Raw genomic sequence first — 20260 nt, forward strand, 5'->3', positions numbered from 1 at the left:
GCCCTGTGGCCCCAGTGGACGGCTCGCCAAGGGCTGCTCTGCCTCCCGGACTTTCCCATTCCCTGGGGGCCTCAGGAGCTGGGCTGGGTCAATGACTTCTCTTGCTACCATTCCACCTCTGGGTAGCCACCCAGGAGGGCTTCTAACCCCAAAACCAACGCTGTTAAAATGCGTCCTGCAGGGGCTGGCGCTGTGGCATAGTGGGTAAAGCCACCGCTTGCAGTGTCAGCATCCCATATGGGCACCAGTTCAAGTCCCGGCTGCTCCACGTCCGATCCAGCTCTCTGCTATGGCCTGGGAAAGCAGTGGAAAATGGCCCAAGTCCTTGGGCTCCTGCACCCGCATGGGAGACCTGAAAGAAGCTCCTGGCTTTGGATCGGCGTAGCTCTGGCCATTGTGGTCATCTGGGTCCCAGCGGCTGGACACCTCTCTCTGCCTCTCATAAATAAATCTTTAAAATGTGCCCTGCAGTTGCTTCTCACAGGTTGAGGGGGCCCAGGCGGGGTGGGGGGCTGCTCCCTTCGGGTCACAGCTGGATCCCTACCCCTGCGGATGCCGCCCAGCTGCCTTCAGCCAGGGGTTCACCTTCCCATCATCACCCCCTCCCTCCCCACCTTGGAAGGGGCTATCCAGACATTTTCTTCCCCGACTGACAATACTGGGCATCTCTCCACGTCACGTTATGTAAGGTGATTCGGGATGCTTGCCTCGCCCTGCGAGCACACGTGCCCTGCCCTCCTGCAGCCCTGTCCATCGCACCAGCTTCGGTTGTTGGTTTTCCACGTGGTTGCTTTTGCGTGGATCTTCTCAACCTGACTCCTCGAGGATGAGGTCCTGTCTGCTGTGCTCACCGCTGTGTCGTGGCTGCGGCAGCTGGCACACACTCAATATAGCGACTGCCCCCCTGCACCTGTCGCTTGGAGCCGCCTGGTGCCACTCACAAGGAGGCGAGGAGAGGGATCCTGAACACTCAGGCCCTGAGCAGCCTCAGAGGAGGTAGGGGGCCACAGGGGTGGACTCAGGTGGGCAGGGAGACAGGCATGTGAGATGCTCGGAGGCCATTTCTGCTTTTAGAATACTGACGCATTTTTTATTAAAGAAGAGAATAAAGCATTTGTAAATATATCTCTCGTGTATGCTTCAGAAGTGATGCTACTCAGTGGCTGCTACAGAGCTGGGGAGCAAACAGGCCGGAGCTCTCCACCATCCCCTCCCCGACAGAGACACAGCGAGGGCCGGGAGCTGCCCAGCCCCAAATGACAAAAGGTCCGACACGCACAAGCCCAGGGACCCGGCCGCCAGCTCGCGTCACAGTGCCGCCTGGAGGGCAGGGTGGTCTCCAGGGAGGTCGGGCATGCTTGTTGAGAAAACCCCTTTACCCATTAGAAATAAATAAGGCATCAAGGTTCCCACTGGGCTCCCAGCACAGAAGCCGGGGCCACCACCTGCCACCGGACGGCTCCGCTCCTCTGACTCCTGGGGTTTCAGGGGAGGCGGCAGAAGGAACCAGAAGCCCTGGACTGTGCAGGGCTCCTCTTAGCTGAAGCTTGAGTCCGTGAAGCCTCGACCCTCCTGGGTCCTCAAGCCCCCTCCCCGACAAAGGACGGGAGGGAAGGAGAGAACATGGTTCTCGTCCTCATCCCGTTTCAGTACCATTCAGTGCAGGGTGAGTCCCGGGTAGTCCCCAGGGAAGGGGGGTGAGCATGGCCACTGGGCCCTCTGGTTGGTGGCACCTGCCCAGGAGGACGTCCTGGGGGCTGTGACCGGCGCCAGGCTGGGCCTGTGGGGAGCATGGAGTGCATGAGATGTCATGGTCCCTGAGACAGGGGCGGGCACGGAGAGGGGCGGCAGAGGCAGAGGGCAGGCTCCCCACACCTGGCCCCTGCAAAGGCTTAGAGCCCAGAAGGCATTTCCGGGGCTGGTCTGCGAGGAGGAGGCTGGCCTGAGGCTCCCTCTTGGCCTCCTGTGATTGGCTACAGCTGTGTGCGCGCAGGGACTGCACCAAGGTTGGCGCAGGGGCTGTCTGCCAGCTGCTCAGGACCCTGGGGTGGGCAGCCAGCGCTTAGGGGAATGACAGCGAGTTGTGCCTGGTGAGAAGCAGTGGGTGGTCCAGGAGACCCCAGAGCCTGCCACAGCAGGCTCCGAGATCCCCCTTTCAAGTGTTTCCAGTAGCAAGGGGTCGAGGAGACCTTGCATTGCAAATCTCTCAGAAAAATTAAAAAAAAAAAAAAAGAGCCAACTGATACAGAATGGCTTTAGAAGCCTGGCCACCCATCTGAGGGCGAGGCCCAGGGTCAGTGAGCCAGGGCATGGGAAGCCTGGGAGTCCCCGGGGGAGCTGGGACGTTTGGCTTTGATTCGGAGGCAGGACAGGCTGGCGCCTCCACTTCCGGGGGGCCCCATGCCGCATGGCCTCCCGGAGCAGCCACCTGCTCCGCTATATGCTGCTACCGGGCTCTCTCACTAGCCTGACGCTGCACGGGGCAGGCGGGAGGGACCCTGCGGTCCGCCCCCCACCCCCCAGGGAGGCTGTGGGCCGCAGGGGGTCACTTGCCGCTGTGAGTCTTGAGTTTGGTGGCGCTGATGTCGGCCTTGGTCTTCTGGATCCTGGAGAAGATCTCCTTGAAGAGCTCCTTGTACTCGGGCTGGCTCTGCTCCAGCCGCTTGTCCACAGCCTCCACGTGCTGGCTCAGGCTCTTCTCCGCGGCCTTGGCCTCCCCCGGGCCCTCCTCGCCCCCGCGCAGGTCCCTCCACGAGCTGTCCCGGGAGATGGGCCGCGAGGTCTGCACGCCGGCGTGCCGCACGCCGGCACCGTGCTGCCGGCACTTGCTCAGCAGCTCCTCATACTTGTCGAGCAGCGCGTGGTACTGCTCGTCCACCTCCCGCAGGATGGACATCCCGCGCTTGCGCACGCTGTTGGCGTGCAGCGTCAGGTGGCCCGCGTGCCGGCCGGCGGGGTCTTTGGCCACGATGGCGTTGAGCGCCGTGTCGCTGCAGCTCTTGCGCACGGCGTGGTCGGGAGACGAGACGCCGTCCTGGGTGCCGGAGTCGTCCTCGCTGCCCGGCTGAGGGTCGTCGGTCTCGGGGGCGTGGGTGAGGGGCGCGAGCAAGGCCTCGGCCAGGTGGTCCTCCCGGGCCAGCAGGTAGGTCTTGGCCTGCTTCATCTGCTGCAGCTCCAGCAGCTCGGCCTCCAGTTCCTGCACGCGCAGGCGGCAGCCCTCCATGTCCCACAGCCGCCGCTCCAGGTCCGAGTACTCCTGCAGCACGGCCGTGTACTCGCGCTCCGCGCGCTCCTTGCGCTGCCGCTCCTGGCTCACCTGGGACCGCAGCACCCCCACCAGGGTCTGCAGCCGCTCGTTCTCCTGCTCCAGCGGCCGCGGGCCCAGCTCCAGGGAGGAACTGTGCAGGCGGAAGGCGTCCTCGCACCTGGGGGTGTCGGGGCAGGTGGGCAGAGGGCAGCGGTCACGGCCAAGGCTGCCGCCCAGCCGTGCGCACTTACACATCCGCCTCTCTTGTCCGCTGGGCCGGTTAATCCAGGCCTCTCTGCTCCTCCCACTGCTCAGGGCCTGGGAGGCTGTTGAGGACCACAGGCCGCCTTGGCCAGGGTTCTGCCCTCTCGCCTCAGCTCAGCAGTGGGAGGCTCTGCAGGGTCAGAAACCTGGCTGTGCCTCTTACTAAGCAGGTGAACTTGGGCAGGTGTTGTGGGCAGGTGGATACCCCTTACGGAGCACTGCTTCAAGTCCTGGCCGCTCTGCATTTCCAATCCAGCTCCCTGCTCACGGGCCTGGGAGGTAGCAGGAGGCGACCCACGTGCTTGGGTTCCAAACCACCCATGTGGGAGACCCAGATGGAGTTCCTGGCTCCTGGCTTAGGCTTGGCCCAGATTTGGCTATTGTGGGTATTTGGGGGAACGAAACATTAGATGGAAGATCTGCTCTCTCTCTCGCTCGCTGGCTGTCACTCTGCCTTTCAAATAAATAAATAGACAGGTGACCTTGGATAAGGCACAGCCTTGCAGCTCTGCATTCGCACCTGAGGCGTGGGCAGAATAAAATGCACCTCACTGCACAACATGGGCACAGTGGGGCACACACAGTGCTTGGCAAACACCAGGGCTATGGCCGGCACTAGCAATGGCCCCTCCCCCCGCCTGGACGATGCACCTGCTCTCCGCCCCACCCGCAGGCCACCGCCCACCCTCTCCTCCTTCCCCGGGCTGCAGCCCTCGCCTACCGGGCACTGGTACACAGCTCCTTGAGACAGGGGAAGGTGTGGATGGTGCGTCTGCGCTCCCGCTTCTCCCTGCGCACGCGCAGCTGCTCCAGGTCCCGCAGCTGCTCCACCTGGGCCTGCAGTTCCTCCACCTGGGCCTGCAGGCGCTCAATGGTCTCCGTCAGCCTGGGGTTGGAGTGGGGGACACTCGCGGGAGGGGTTCTCAGGGGGCGGGGCCAGCCCTCCTCCCTGGAGCTCTGGCTCCCTGCAGGTGGGAGGATGTGAGGTAGGGGACACACACGGGCAACCCGGGGCCATGCTGCCTGGAGCTGAGGTCGCATGGGCGCTCTCTGCACGCCCGAGGACCTACCTTCTCCCCACACCTTCCTGGCCGAGCAGGTGCCACCTCGGCCCCTTGGGCACTTCTCTCTCCCTGGTCAACCTGACATCCTGCACACTCTCCCAGGCTGCGGCTCCCGGGAGCAGACAGTGTCCTGTGTCCCCTCCTTATGTCCCCAGCACCTACAGCTGAGCCTGGTACGCTGGTGCCTACACAAGGGTTGTGGGCGCCGTGACGCAGTGGCTAAGCCGCCATGATGCCAGCTTCCCGGATGGATGCAGTTTGAGTCCCTGGCTGCTCTGCTTCCCATCCAGCTCCCTGCTCACGTGCCGGGGTGGCAGCAGAAGGTGACCCAAATGCTTGGGTTGCAACCACCCACATGGGAGACCTGGATGGAGTTCTAGGCTCCTGGCTTCAGCCTGGCCCAGCCCTGGCTGTTGTGGCCATTTGAAAAGTGAACCAGTGGATGGAAGATCTCTCTCTCTCTCTATCACTCTCTGCCTTTCAAGTAAATAAAGAAATCTAAGAACAAGCAAACCAACCAGAATGAGGGTTGTGGGCAGGGTACTGGGCCATGTAAAATCAGCAGGGGCAAAGTCCTGCCACCTCGGGCACCCGGAGCAGCACACGAGTCACCCCGCCCGGCCCCGGCCCTCACCCATGGATCTTCTGCTGGGCAGCCTTGCTCTCCAGCACCAGCTTCTGGTTGGTCAGCTCCAGGTCTCGGGCGGTGAGGTCCAGCTGCTCGTACACTTTGGCGTGCTGCTCATTCACATGTCTCAGCGTGTCCAGCTGCTTGGTCAGGTACTAGCGGAGTGGGGTGGGGTCTCAGTACCCTCTGGAGTGGGGCAGGGGCCTGTGTCCCTCCCACCACTCCCGAGGACAGGTGTGCTTTGATGTATTCCTGTCCATGGGTAGGGGGGGAAGATGGGGCAGTTGTGCAAGTGGTGGACTGCACAAGGCTGTGGGGCCGCGAGGGGGCCTTTCGCTAGGTGGCAGGAAGCCTGCTGGGGCCAAGGCAGGGCGCCTCACCTCGATCTCCTGCACTTGCTCCTCGTTGGTGGAGTACATGTGCTGCAGCGACTCCTCCAGCTCCTTGTTCCTCTCCAGCAGGGTCTTCCCCAGCTCCGCGGCCAGGTGCAGGTCTGCAGCAAGGGGCGGACACACCGGAGGTTCCCGTGAGCGTTCCGAGCGCGCGGCCTGTTCTGGGCGTCAGGGACGCAGACACCCAGGGGCTGCGCTCCGGGAGCTCCGGGCCTGGCAGCGAATGGGAGCCAGGAGCTCAGCCCTGGGATGGCTGTGCTTCCGCCCTGCACGCCCTGTCCCCAGGGGCTCCCAGGGTCGCTCGCTCTCCTCCTGCAAACCTGTGCTGTCTCTCAGGGCCGGCGTTGTGGCACAAGGCAACCACCGGCTGTGAGGCCGGCATCCCAGATGGGCGCCGGTTCAAGTCCCGGCTGCTCCACTTCCCATTCAGCTCCCCGCTAATGCACCTGGGAAAGCAGTGGAGGACGGCTCAAGTCCTTGAGTTCCTGCCACCCTGGCTCCTGGCTTCAGACTCACCCGGTCCTAGCTGTTGTGGCCATTTGGGGAGTGAACCAGTAGATGGGACATCTCTCTCTCAGTCACTCTGCCTTTCAAATACATAATTAAATCTTAAAAACAAAAAAACATTGTGATAAAAAACCTACCTGGGGTCTGCTGTTGTGGCATAGTGGGTTAAGCCACCGCCTGCAATGCCAGCCTCCCATGAGTGCTGGTCTGAGTCCCAGCTGTGCCACTTCCAGCCAGCTCCCTGCTAATGCGCCTGGGAAAGCAACAGAAGATGGCCCAAGTACCTGGGCCCCTGCACCCATGCGGGAGACCCAGGAGTTGCAGGCTCCTGGCTTTAACCTGGTCCAGCCCCGGCCATTTCGGCCATTCGGGAGGAGACCCAGCAGGTAGAAGTTCTCTCTCTGTGACTCTGCCTTTCAAATAAATAAATAATCTTTTAAAAAGAGGGGAAATGACTTGAAAATATGCCCTCTACGCAATCTTATATCTCTATCTGGGAATTCTACAGATGAACGTGGCCTGAAATGGCTTTATTTTTTTTTTTTTTAATTTATTTGAAAGGCAGGGTTTCAGAGAGAGAGACAGACAGAGAGAGAGGTCTTCCATCTGGTGGTTCACTCCCCAGATGGCCACAACAGCTGGAGCTGAGCCAATCCGAAGCCAGGAGCCAGGAGCTTCCTATGGGTCTCCCATGTGGGTGCAGGGTCCTTGGGCCACCTTCTACTGCTTTCCCAGGCCATAGCAGAGAGCTGGGTCAGACAGAAGTGGAGCAGCCGGGACTCGAACCGCTGCTCATACGGGATGCCGGCACTGCAGGCGGTGGCCTTACCCGCTGTACCTCAGCGCCGGCCCCTGAAATGGTTTTTAAAGCAAACTGTCACTGCGTTATGGAAACTACACTGCGGGGGGGGGGGGGGCGTGGGAGAATCAGGCGGAAGAAAGAAGAGAGGAGAGACCACCGAGAAAGGTGCTCTCGGCATCCTGGTGGCCGTCCTCCCGGTCAGTTCTGTGCCTGAGTGAAAGGCCACATTTTCTGTGAACAGCTTCGTGTTCTCTGCCCTCACCATCTGCCCATAACAAATGCGGCCCGGGTGGCTTTCTGTGTCACAGGGACCCGAGGGACATCTGTGTTGGCTGCAGGACTTCCCACTGAGCCCAGGTCTCTGAGCGCCTGCCCCAAACAGTGCTTACTGGGGGCCTTTAGAAGGCATCTCCAACTTTTCCTCTATTAAAATGAAACTGTAGGCCCAAGTGCTTGGGCCCCTGCAGCCACGTGGGAGACCCAGAAGAAGCTCCTGGCTCCTGGCTTTGGTCTGGCCCAGCCCTGGCCGTTGGGGCCATCTGGGGAGTGAACCAGCAGGTGGAAGATCTCTCTCTCTCCCTCTCTGTAACTCTTTAAATAAATAAATCTTTTTTTTTTTAAAGATTGATTTATTTATTTGAAGGTCAGAGTTACACAGAGAGAGGAGAGGCAGAGAAAGGGAGAGAGGTCTTCCATGTACTGGTTCACTCCTCAATTGGCCGCAATGGCTGGAGCTGTGCCGATCAGAAGCCAGGAGCCAGGAGCTTCTTCAGGATCTCCCACGTGGGTGCAGGGGCCCAAGGACTTGGGCCATCTTCTACTGCTAGCCCAGGCCATAGCAGAGAGCTGGATTGGAAGTGGAGTGGTCAGGTCTTGAACCGGTGCCCATATAGGATGCCGGTGCTTCAGGCCAGGGCGTTAACCTGCTACGCCACAGCGCCAGCCCCAGAAATAAATAAATCTTTAAAATGAAATGAGGCTGTAGAAAACCCTTGTGGGAGTCACGGCTTATTTCCCTGGGAGACCTCCTAAATGCAGACCCCCCTGAGCAGCTGATGGTGTAGATCCCAACCAGCGTGCACACAGGCAACCCCGCGGGCACCAGCATGATGTGTGTGGCGCAGACCTTAAGCTCTCTCAGGCATTCCCCTTAGAAACCCAGGGATACTCCAACACCCCTAGAGCAAGGGTGGGCTCTCCACGCCCTCCTGGTCGGTGTCTTGGATACACCTGTGTCAGCCGAGCCCACTGCCGCCCTGAGCTGGGCACATTCCTCCAGGTCAGCTCTGCAGAGAGGCCCTCTCGGTGGGCAGCCGGGAACAGAACCTTGGGCTCGCTCTCAGCCCCGCTGGGGGCAGGACGGACCCTGGTGAAAGCTGAGAGCGTCAGACCAGCCACCAGGCCTGGGCAAACGGCCACGCTGCCTGCCAGGGAACAAACCTGGCTCTGCTCCCACGCCCAGAGGTGTTGAAGTAGCCAGAGCCAGGAGGAGGGCGCTGTGCCCAGGTGTCACCTGGAGGGGGGGTGGGGTGTGGACCGAGGGGCAGAGCTGCTGTCCCAGAGCAAGGCTGCTTCCACCCAGGCTGGGAAGACCGAAGTTGCTTTCCCAACCCCTACTGTGGCCATCGCATGAACACCAAGCTAAGGGAGAGAGATCACAAGCAAGAACCTGCAGCCTTGGGCAATTAACTCGCCTGAGAGGGTGCCAAGATAAACTACCTACCTATCATACACCTACCAGGGCAATGAGGATGCCGGCTGTAGGAATTTATTAACCGTAGCTTGGGCAAAAGCGTAAATGTGACACACCAGCTGTGGCCTGGGTGCCTTGGCAGTTACCCGGGAACTTGGCAAGACAAGGACAAGGACAAGAGTGCCACAGGGACTTCCTTCTGACCCCTGAATGCGACAGCCACGGTGCTGCTCACCCCCAGGCAGAACCCAAGAATTCAGGTGCAAGGCCAAAGAACCCAGGGCCACCTCCTGGACGCTCCCCTCCCTGGGAACTTGGATGGATTCCACCTCCTGTGGGGGGTGTCAGGGCACACGCTCCACGTGGGTGGCTGGCACAGAGCTCCCTCGACTTAACCAGAGTTCAAGGCCATGGTGCTAAAGCCTCGGCAACATCCAAGTCCTCCTTCAGGGGGTATCTGGGCTGTGGTCCCTGCGACGGCCCACAGGCTGAGGCCGTTGGTGTACGCCAGAAAGCGGGTCCACAGAACCAGGCCAAGTTGCCTCTGGGCCCCAGGGTGGAGGAAGGCCATCGGCCATCTTTCCCTCCATGTCTGTCCCAAGGCGGGAGGGACTCAAGGTCACCCTGGGCAAGGGTGCAGAGGGCAGGTGCCGAGGACAGCAAACCCGTGACTCAGCAGCCAGCTCTCGGCCTGGAAAGAGGTGCCCACAGGGCCTGCCACGCCTGGCCCTGGGTGGGGGAGGGAGAGGGGCAGGAAGAGAGCCCCGTGCTTAATAATTAATGGCCTTTTCTATTTTTGCAGGTGCTTGTGCAGAGGGAACACGGTGAGAGTCTGGGACCTCGTCTGTCCCATCCGCCTCCTCCCACGGGGACAGGGCAGCATCAAGGTCAGCTGGGATCTCCACGGCCACGCTTCTGGGAGGTGAGGTCAGTGCCCCCCCTCAGTGCAGGGGGACACAGCCCGGGACGGGAGACCAGAAGCCAGCTGGGAAAGTCATTTCCTGGGCCACTCGGGGGCAGCCAGGGAACAGCTGTGTAGAAGAGAATTTTGGGACAAACAGACACCTGACCCTCACTGCGGCTGGCCTTTGGCCCATGCTCCGCCCTGTCCATCCCACTGTCTATGCCTGGCCCGCAGAGAGAAGGGGGCTGGCGCCTCAGAAGCTGCCCTCTACCCCTACTTCCCCGTCTTTCCATGCGGCTCCAAGCCCTCCCCCGGAATGCCTGCCTGTCCGCCTACCTCTGCCTGGGGACCCGCTCTCTGCCCTCCAGCCCTTGGCATGAACCTTCCGGCCCGGAGGGGCTGCCAACCCCTCCCGCTCTGATCCGGCTGTTAGTCTGAGCCCCTTTCTGTCTCCAGGGCGTGAAGCGCTCAGAGGGTGAGCCCAGGCCCCGGGCTCAGCAGAGCACCTGCCCCACGGCAAGCAGCCCTCCAGTTTTGGCTTTCTTCTGAACCTGTCTTATTTCCAGTTTCCCTCCTCGTTCCTGGGTTGTCTACCACTGGGGCTGCTGGTCTGGGCTGACTGGGCTGACTGCCCGCTGGGATCGGGCTGCACAACACCCACCCTGCTCCCCGGTTCCTTCTTTAGAGGTGCGGGAATTAAATGAGATGGGGCCGGCTTCCGATTGTTCCTGCTATGCCTACCTCTTCCAGGAAGCCCTCCACACTGCTTCCGCTGCCCCTAATGCCGTACCACCTACATGTATTTACGTGCTAGCCTCCTCCACGTGCCCAAGTTCACCCAGAGGGTCAGAGCTGTGACTAATCCCAGATCCCAGGACGGCGCCTGGCCCTCCCATGGAGCCCCAGAGGTGCTTGTGGATGGGACAAGTTTGGGATGGTGTCTGGGATGGGGGAGGGGGTTATCACAGCCAGGGTGGGGCATCTCTCTTCAGACACGGGCACTGAGGCTGGGGCTCAGTACCCCCAGTGCCATGCTGGCCCCTGGAGACTGGTTAACCCACTGCCCCCAGCACAAGGACACAAGCACAGAAGTGGGTCAGGCCAGAAGACAAAGGCTGCAGGGTCAGGCAAAGCCGGAGCTGGGCCCCACGGGAGGGAGCCAGGGCGCGGCGACACCATGCCCCAGCCTTGTGGCCCACACCCCCAGGCCTGCTGCGGCCCCTTCTCCCAGGATGCGTCTCCTGGCCCCTCCAGCTCTGGCCTCCCGGAGATGGGACTCCAGTCCCAGCAGGCCTTGGCCCGACCCTCTCAAGCCTCCTTCCTGTCCCACAGCCCCACCCCCTCCTCCCAGTGATGTCACTTTGGCCACCTCATCAGTAGCTCCTAACCCCCTTCCAGTCATCCTCTCTGCCCTCCGATGGGGAGGGGGCGGGGCGGAGGTTTTAATCTCCCAATTCCCAAACCTGACTGCTCCACCAGGGGCCACATGGGAGGGGGCTCCCGGGCAGCAGGGCCGGGCGGGGCCGGGCCAGAGGACCCCTCCCTGGGAGGGCAGCCTGGAGACTGCTCTCTGCTTCTCCTAGGCTCCCTGCGCAGACGGGAAGCGAGTTGGGGAAACTTTCCGGGAGTCTCAGAGCGCAGAAATCCTGGCAGGCATGAGAGCTCTTGGATGTGGAGCGAGACAACTTCCCCTCCACACACACCCCACCCTCCCAGCGAAACGCAAGGAAGGAGCCACCTTCCGGCCGCCCAAGACCTCCAAGCGGGGCTCGGCACGCAAGACCAGGGCACTCAGCCGGCTGCCGCCCCCAAGGAGAGGTGGGCGAGCTGGGTGATGGGCACTCTGTCTCCTCGGGAGACACGACGCCAGCCCCCAACTTGGGCAGGTGCACCCCCGCCCCGGTCCGGCGCGGGTCTCCACCGCCCCATGCTCCCGACGCACCCTCCTCGGAGCCGGGCGCGCCGGGTTCGGCCCAGCCCTTCCCGGGGCGATCCCGCCCAACAATGGAGCGGCGGCAGGGGTCCCCGCGCTCACCCTGCTCCAGGTCCTGCGGGTCGTACCAGGGCTCCTCCTCTGCGGAGAAGTCCTCCATCCCCGCGGCTCTCCGCATGGCCCCGCGGCGGCGGGTGGGCGGGCGTTGCGGCGGCGCGGCTCAGGGCCGGGGCGCGGGGCCCGGGACAATGCGGTAGAGTCGGCCCGGGCCTCCCGCCGCGCGGACTCGGGCTGCGGCGCCCCGGGCCGCGCCGCGCTCCCTCGCCATCGGCCGAGGGCCGGGCGCCCTCGCGGGGCCTGGCGCCGCTCTGTGCCGGACCCGCCGGGGGTCCAGCGGAGCCCGGGCGCGGGGTGGCGGCGGCGGCACAAAGGGTGGAGGGGTGGGGACGGCGGGCAGGGCTGCGGCAGGGAGCGCCCGGGCCCGCCGGCAGGTCTGGGGCGCTAGGAGCGCGCGGGTGCCGCGGTGGGCGCCCCCTGCCCGGCTCGGGCCAGCGATGCCCCCAGCCCGCCCGGCGACACCCGGAGCCGCCGCTGCATCTTGGCGGGGCCGGCCGGCCGCTTCCCGAGCTGCTCGCGCCGGGGGGTGGGGCCAGCCACCGGCAGCCAATCGGGAGGCGGATGCAAATACAGAGGCGGGGCCGGAGCCGCCCCCCCGCCCCAGCCCTGGCCCGGGAGTTGCTGGCTCAACCCGCAGGTCCTGCGTCCCTCCACGTCCGACTTCGGCTTACGTCTCTCGTCTCTCGTTTTGAGATTATTCTGTTTCCCTGTAGTTATCGCTCCTTTGCGATCGCCTGGAAGCAAGGACCTCTCCCTTGCTCACAGCCCGGTCCTCAAGCCTCGAGCAGGCTGGGCTCATGGATATGTTCCAGGGGCATTCAATGAATGAATGCATTTTAATTTAAGTGTTTAGATAAATGCCTGTGGCGGGGGAAGCCACCGAGCAGGAGTGGAGAAGGGTGAGGGTGCGAGGCCTGCGTTCTGGGGTTGTCTCTTTAAGGGTCTCCTGCTCCTCTTTGGGAGCCTTGTTATATCCGTTAAGAGCGCCTGTCCCAGCATTCTTTCTGGATGGAGTTTTCAGAAGGTAATTCGTTTTCATGGGGATGCACCTTGTGTTGGTACTGTGGAGACACTGAGTGGACCCCACTCTGAATGCGTGTTGCAAGATATCCAACTAAGGACTTGCATCCGACATATAAAGACCAGCAAATACCCAGGAAAAAGGCACACAGCCCGGTAGAAAAGTGGGTGAAAGACTTGATCAGACAATTCACAGAAGAGACTACCCAAATAACCCAAAAAGCAGGAGACCTCAGGGAAATGCAGATTAAACTACAATGAGGTATTATCACCCACCCACTGGAGTGCCCTTTAAGAAAGAAAACAGCTAGCGTTTCAGCACTGCTGGGGGAGTAGACATGGGGCAGCCACTCTGGGGAAACTTTGCAACACCCACAGAAGCCGTGCACGGCTGCTGCAGGCTGCACCACCGGGTAGCGGATCCTCAGATGGACGTTGGCAGGGGCAAGTTGATTGGGAGCCCTGGCGGGGAAGGAAGGGGGCTGGGCAGAGGGAAAAGCAGCACTGGGTGTGCACTCCCCTGACCCCGAGAGAGCTCCGAGTCTGGGGTGACCCTTCAAAGCTGCTCCAAGGGGCAGTGGGCGTGGGGACCTTTTATCCCCTCCCTGCGACAGTCACCTGGTGCATTCTGCTCTGGGACCACCTGTGACCTCAGCTGAGCTCTCTCAGAGAGCCCCTAGCAGCTGAGGCCCGTCAGCCAGCGGCCCCCAGCAGCGTGGGGGGGGGTCCACCCACCTGAGGCACGCATTGCAGCACCCACTATCTATGCACGTCCTCTAACCCAGCCGTCCTGTGCCCATGTACACGCAGCAGAGGTACGTACACGTGTGAACCAAACGTGGGTACAAGGGGCCGGCTGTGGAGTGGCAGGTAAAGCCGCTGCCTGCGATGCCGGCATCCCATATGGGCACTGGTTCCTATCCCGGCTGCTCCACTTCCGATCCAGCTTCCTGCTAAGGCCTGGGAAAAGCAGTGAAATATGGCCCTAGTGCCTGGTCCCTTGCTACCCACGTGGGAGACCTGGATGGAGCTCCTGGGTCCTGGCTTCAGCATGGCCCAGTGCTGGCCATTGAGGCCATCTGGGGAGTGAACCAGTGGTTGGAAGACCTCTCTCTCTCTCCCCCACTCTTTCTCTAACTTTCAAAAAAATAAATAAATAAATCTTGAAAAAAAAAAAAACAACAACAATAAAAGGCAGGTGCAGAAATGTTCACAGTGGCACTATTCAAAACAGCCCACACAGGTACAAGTAAGATGGTGAGCCAAAGATGCCAGAGAGTGTAGACTGCTGGTACGTGTTTGCTGTCACTTCTGTCATAAATGACCCACCATGTAGAGGCTTGAAGCGGCCTAGGTTTATCTCACAGTTCCACAGGTCGGAAGTCTGATGCGTACTCTGCTGGCTAAGATCTGTGTGGTGGCAGGGCTGCGTCCCTTCTGGAGGCACCTGGGGAGAAAGTGTTCTGGAATATTCTCTGCCTTCTAAAGGCTGCCCACATTCCCAGCTTGTGGTCCCTTCCTCCATCTGCCAAGTCCGCAGCGGGGGGTGGGGGGTGGGGTGTGAGCCCTCCTCTCATCCCGTTGCTTCAACCCCTTCTGCCTCCCTGTAAGGGCCTTTGTGATCTGGCTGGGCCCACGAAGAAGCCAGGGTGATGTCTCTTTCTCAAGGTCTTCCTTTAATCGCGCCTGCAAAGGCTTTTGTGTCATAAGGACATTCGGAGACCTTTGAGGATTAGGCTGTGGGCGTCTTTGGTGGTCACAATTCTGCTGACCCCAATACTGTATGGTTCTGTTTACATAAAGTTCAAAGCTAGCGAAACTAGTCAGGGGGCTGGAGCATGGCACAGTGAGTTAAGCCGCCACACGGGGGCATCCCTATGGGTGGTGGTTAGAGTACCGGCTGCTCTGCTTCCCATCCAGGGCCCTGCTAACGCACCTGGGAAAGCAGTGAAATTTGGCCGAAGTGCTTGGATCCCAGTGACCCTCCGGGGGACCTGCATGGAGTTCCAGACTCCTGGCTTTGGACTAACTCAGCCCAACTGCTGCAGCCACATGGGGAGTGAACCAGCAGGTGGGAGATCTCTTTCTCTTTCGGTGTCTCTCCCTCTCTGCACCTCTTACCTTTTAAACAAACAAACAAACAAACAAACAAATCTATCTTTAGGCACAGTTTCAGAGAGAGGAAGAGATAGAGCAAGATCCTCCATTTGCTGGTCCACTCCCCCAAATGGCTGCGACGTCCAGAGCTGGGCTGGTCCAAAGCCAGGAGCCTCCTCCAGGTCTCCCACGTGGGTGCAGGGGCCAAGGACTTGGGCCATCCTCCACTGCTTTCCCAGGCCACAGCAGAGAGCTGGATCGGAAGTGGAGCAGCCAGGACTCGAACCTGCATCTATATGGGACACCAGCACCACAGGTGTGAGCTTACCCACTATAATCACAGAACCAGACTCAATAAATCTTTTTAAAAAAAACTAATCAAGATAGTGTTTGGCTTTGAGGACACATGGGGGATTCTAAGGGCCTGGGGATGGTTTTATAATTTTTTAAAGAAAAATTAATTTTTGTAGTAAAATACATGTAGCATAAAATTTGCCATCTTAGCCACTTGTCAGCGTGCAGCTCATTAGCATGAAAGACGTGTGCGGGGATGTGCAATATCACCATCAGCCGTCGCCGTAGCCTTTTCATCCATGAAACTGCAGTTCTCTCTGGTGGCTTCAGCAACACATCAATGAAGAGACTCCAATAAGTCCTCGAAGAATAAGTTGATTTTAGTGCTGAGAATCTGAAATCCACCCATCTTTTTTTTAATATTTTTTTATTTTTATTTTTATTTTTTGACAGGCAGAGTGGACAGTGAGAGAGAGAGACAGAGAGAAAGGTCTTCCTTTGCCGTTGGTTCACCCTCCAATGGCCGCCACGGCTGGCGTGCTGCGGCTGGCGCACCGCGCTGACCCAATGGCAGGAGCCAGGTGCTTCTCCTGGTCTCCCATGGGGTGCAGGGCCCAAGCACTTGGGCCATCCTCCACTGCAGTCCTGGGCCACAGCAGAGAGCTGGCCTGGAAGAGGGGCAACTGGGACAGAATCCAGTGCCCCGACCAGGATTAGAACCCGGTGTGCTGGCGCCGCAAGGTGGAGGATTAGCCTAGTGAGCCGCGGCGCCGGCCACCCATCGTTTTTAATAATGCACACTGTCCATGAACTTCTCAAAATGCCCTTGAACTAACATTGGAAGGGCAGAGAGAAGAGGAACACGGCCCCGGTGCAAGGAGGACATGCAAATCCATTAAGCACTCCACAGTTTTTAAAATCAATTTATTTGAGGCCGGCGCCAAGGCTCACTAGGCTAATCCTCTGCCTGTGGCACCGGCACACCGGGTTCTAGTCCCGGTCGGGGCGCCGGATTCTGTCCCGGTTGCCCCTCTTCCAGGCCAGCTCTCTGCTGTGGCCAGGGAGTGCAGTGGAGGATGGCCCAAGTGCTTGGGCCCTGCACCCCATGGGAGACCAGGAGAAGCACCTGGCTCCTGCCATCGGATTAGCGCGGTGCGCTGGCTGCAATGCGCTGGCTGCGGCGGCCATTGGAGGGTGAACCAATGGCAAAAGGAAGACCTTTCTCTCTGTCTCTCTCTCTCTGTCCACTCTGCCTGCCAAAAATAAAAAAAAATCAATTTATTTGAAAGGCAAAGAAAGAGAGAAATCTCCCATCTGCTGGCTCATTTCCTAAATGCCCACAACAGCCAGGCTGGGCTATGCTGAAGCCAGGAGCCAAGAGCCAGGGACACCATCCGAGTCCCCTGTGTGAGTGACAGGGACCGACACACTTGAGCCGTCATCACTGCCCGTGTTACCAGGAAGCTGGATCAGAAGCACGGGGTACCCAGGACCGACACCTGCTGTGGGGTGCAGGTTTCCAAGTGGTGGCTTCATCTGTTCATTGCCCCGCAGCACCTGCCCCCTCCCCTGCATTGCTTGTTTTGCTTCCTTTTACAACGTTCACGAGTGGGACGTCTGACAAGTGAGGTGACTTGTCCAATTGAGGGTCCTTGTGGCTTCAAAGCCCACCCCCAATTCTTCCTTCAAAAATTCAACTACTCCCCCGAAACTCTGTACCCACCAAACAACAGCACCTTACGTGGGCCTGCTCCATCCCTGCTCCGGTGATGGTCCCAGAGACGCGTTTCCTTTGTGAAAGTTCGCCTGCCTGGACACACAGGCTCTGGGTACTCCACTGAAGACAGACAGCAAAATAGTTCCTGAAGAGGGAGAAAGCCACATTGTGGCAAAGACACTGGGCCCTACTCCAGTGTTGCTTTCCTGCTAATGAGGACACAGACAATGATTGATCACAGCTGGAATGCATGCTGGGAAGAAAGTTAACAGGGTGCCCAGAGAGACTTCTGTGGGTGTGTTTATTGAAAAGCAGAGAGAGTGAGAGAGCGAGAGCGAGAGAGAGAGAGAGAGAGAGAGACTTCTATTGCTGAATCATCCCCCAAGGGTTAGGGTTAAGTCAAGCCAAAGTTAGGAGCCCAGAACTCCATCTGGGTCTCCCATGTGGGTGCCTGGGACCCAAGCTACTTGAACCATCACCACTACCTCTCAGGACACACATCAACAGGAAACCAGGAGTGGGATTCGAACCCAGGCACTTCGATATGGGACGCAGGTGTTCCAAGGGGGTGTCCGTCCTGGTGAGTGGCGTTCAGGAGAGGCCTATCAGAAGTTGGCATCTAAGCTGCTCTAAAGGATGAGAGGGGGCCAGCCATGGCTAGCCCGCCCCCCCCCCAACATTGGACAACATGAGCCAATCAAAGCTTTTCTGTTTTTTATTCATAAACTGTGATTCTGGAGCAACAAGATGAGTTTGGCGACTTTTGCGATAGTCTAAGAGGAGCCACCGGTGGGATGGGCGACTGGGGACAGAGATGGGAGATACCTTGAACACAGAACTGGTAAGAGGTACAAACGCCCCGAGGGACGAACCAAGGCGCCACCTGACACTTCCAGCTCTAGCTGCGGGGGGACGCCATGCCGTTTGTTGAGATGGGAGAGGATTAAGGGAGCAGCGGTTGGGTGTGGCAGGCAGCTGAGTTACAGAGAAATGGGGTCAGGACCCCAAGCCCACCACGCAGCTGCAGATTCAGTCCCTGCACCCACAGGAGCCAGGGCTGCCCCTCCACCCCCAACTTCTGGGATCTAAGGAAATCCCAGAGGCAAGCAGAGGCTGAGGGTCAGGCCTGGGGTGGGGGACGGCCTCAGTTTCCCGGAGCAACTGGTGGCAGCCCTCCCACCCCTGGAGCTAAGGCTGCTTCCAGCAACAACTCAGATGACCCCAAGCCTAAAACACATGCAGTGCCCGGGCTGTCGTCAGCTGTCAGCCTGGGCCACACTGGCTATGCCTGGACTCTACCCAACACTCTCTGCCATAGCCAGCCTCCCCGGGCCCCCGCCACAGAGGCACTGCCCGGGCCAGCCAGTGAGGACACGGGATGCAGCGGCATCACTAAAGGACCCAAACGTGGTGGGAGGAAGTTGGATCCTCAGTGTGAGGACCTGCCTGGCTCCCGGGTGGCTGGCGAGGGGGTGGGGATGGGGCTAAAGGTGGTGACAGACCCCGCCAGTGTGGACAGGGATGCGCCCGAGCCAGTGCCTGGCCCTCTGCCTGATTTGCCTGGGGCGGGTGGGGCCACTCTCTGTGTCTTCCACCTCCTCACCCTCCCCAAGCCAGGAGCCCAGCGCCCTGGGGCCATTTCATTCATTGCCCAGTAAGGGCAGGGAGGGGGGGAGCATAAACCACGTGACGTGGTAACCCCCGCAGCCCGGGGGCCCATTTCTGGCGCTTCTTTGCGGAGGGAGCGGGGGTGTGTCAGCAGAACGTGGCGCCTCACCGCGCCCTCGGGTCTGTCTGACGTCAGCGGGCCAGGAGCCTCCCGAGCTCTCTGCAGACACGAGCCAGATCCCGCAGGTGGAGCCGGGCTCCGGGGACCCCCGCGCCGCCGTGGAAACGCCCTCCCCGCGGGGCGGGCAGCGGAGTCGTCACTGCCCACTCCCGGCTCCATCCTCCACCTCCGCACCCAGCCCAGGCCATTCGGCCGGAAATGACGGCAAGCGGGGGCGGGTGCTGACGTGAGGGTCCCCGCCGCTCCCCGCCCTATCCCGCCTCCTGGCCCTGAGGGTTGTGGGCGGCCTCGGACACTGTGCATCCCGCTGTACATCCCGCGTTAGGGTCAAAGGATCAGGCCCCTACATGCCTGCAGGGGACACCTCCCTCCCTGTCCCCAGATGCGGTGGACCAGGAGCTGGGCACACATGGTACCCACGGCTTCTCCCCATCACGGAGGTCAGCTGGTGTCCAGCCCCCTCCCAGATCTGCAGTCCTGGCGCGGGTGGGGGGCAGCAGGAGACTCCCTGTGTCTATCACAGTCCTTGCAGTTCAAACCCTAAGGCCTGCGGTGAGCAGGGTCCCCTTGGGGCGCGGAGCTACGGTGGCCACCCACCTCCGTTCCCAGAGTTCATGCAGGCCACGTGCTCCTGGCTAAGCCAGCGCCTTCAGGCCACTCTTTCTACCCCGGGGCTCTATTCCTGGCCCTCTGGGGAGGACTGTGCAGGGACGCCCCAAGTCACAGCTCAGGGCTCCGCCGCAGGCCTGCAGGAAGGGAGATCGGTGGAGAAACCTCAGGACCTCTGGGCACTGCAGGCTGCCTGGGCTCCCCCGTCCCCTCCCAAAACCTCCATTGCAGCCCTTGGCCCCGCCACCTGACTCCTCCCAGGACAGGAACCCCGGCTGTCACGAGGCAAGTTCTCAGTGAGAAACAGATGGATGTTTGAGAACCAATGTCCCAACCCCAGTCGCTGGTTCCCCACGGCCAGCCCCCAGCCCCTTTATCCCTTTGCCCCGGGTCCAGTCCGCCTGCCCCTCCTGAAAATCTCCCTAAAGAACTAAAAGCAGAATCTGAGAAACTTGGCCAGGATGTGTCACTCCTATTGGCGAAGGTGGACCTGCACGTGGCCCCGCCTCTGGTCATCTGAGCCAGAACCCGGGAAGTCAGCTTCATTTAACTCCCCCATAAACACCTGCTATGCACAGGGCCCAGAGCTAGGTGCTAAGGGTGCTGGGACCCAGGCAGACCCCGGTCCTGCAATTGTGATGGCTGGGAACGGGAGACTCCTCAGGAGAGCTTTCAGGAGACAGCTACACGGAAGGGTGTTCCCGGCGGGCGGAAGGAACCACCCTTACAGAGATCCCCGGCAAAGGGGGGGGGCGGGGCTCAGACTGCAGCAGCTCACGGTGGGGGAGGTTCTGCAGAGCACAGACGCGGAGCTGCTGCAGGTGGGAGGCGATGGGGCCCGGCAAGGGTGGGGGCGATGGCAGTGGGGGAAGGTAGAAAGGTCCCCTGCGTGAGCTGGGCCCTGCTGTCGGACTGACATGGGGGTGACGCTGGGCTTCTGGCTTGAGCTCTCTGGAGCGGCCTTTTCCAGGGCTGAGCAGACCTGGGAAGCAGGGGCAGGAGAGAGGGTCAGGTGTGGGGGAGGGGAAGCCTGGAGAGCAGCCCACAACGTGGCCGTTTCATATACCGCCAGGTCCTTGGTTCTGCCTTGTGTGGGAGGTGAGGTCTAGGTCCTTCCCCCTTGAACCTGTTGGACTTCTGCCTATTATAACGGACAGAGCACAGTGGGAGTGACTCTCTGTTA

General features: G+C 60.5%; 1 protein-coding gene across 2 annotated transcripts; it reads right to left on the reverse strand.

The window, feature by feature from the left end:
• Positions 1 to 1061: 1061 nt before the first annotated feature.
• Positions 1062 to 12055, reverse strand: CDR2L (cerebellar degeneration related protein 2 like). Of its 2 annotated transcripts, XM_051838384.2 has the most exons (5): positions 11537 to 12055; positions 5584 to 5696; positions 5210 to 5358; positions 4233 to 4397; positions 1062 to 3425 (listed from the first exon to the last, which is right to left on the reverse strand). In XM_051838384.2, exons 1-5 carry the CDS (start codon positions 11610 to 11612, stop codon positions 2546 to 2548), a joined length of 1383 nt encoding a protein of 460 aa, XP_051694344.1. In that variant the 5' UTR covers positions 11613 to 12055; the 3' UTR covers positions 1062 to 2545. The 2 variants fall into 2 exon arrangements, with proteins under 2 accessions (XP_051694344.1, XP_051694345.1); XM_051838385.2 differs by lacking the exons at positions 5584 to 5696; positions 11537 to 12055 and having other exon boundaries at positions 4233 to 4476; positions 5210 to 5344.
• Between the last annotated feature and the right edge of the window lie 8205 nt (positions 12056 to 20260).

Source organism: Oryctolagus cuniculus, chromosome 17 (genome assembly GCF_964237555.1).
Source record: "Oryctolagus cuniculus chromosome 17, mOryCun1.1, whole genome shotgun sequence".
Classification (NCBI taxonomy): domain Eukaryota; kingdom Metazoa; phylum Chordata; class Mammalia; order Lagomorpha; family Leporidae; genus Oryctolagus; species Oryctolagus cuniculus.

Coding starts and splice junctions, on each gene's coding strand:
- CDR2L (XM_051838384.2), bottom strand. CDS start 11,612: ATGCGGAGAGCCGCGGGGATGGAGGACTTCTCCGCAGAGGAGGAGCCC. Junction 5,359..5,583: donor AGCAAGTGCAGGAGATCGAG/GTGAGGCGCCCT, acceptor CCACTCCGCTAG/TACCTGACCAAGCAGCTGGA. Junction 3,426..4,232: donor GAGCTGTGTACCAGTGCCCG/GTAGGCGAGGGC, acceptor CGACACCCCCAG/GTGCGAGGACGCCTTCCGCC.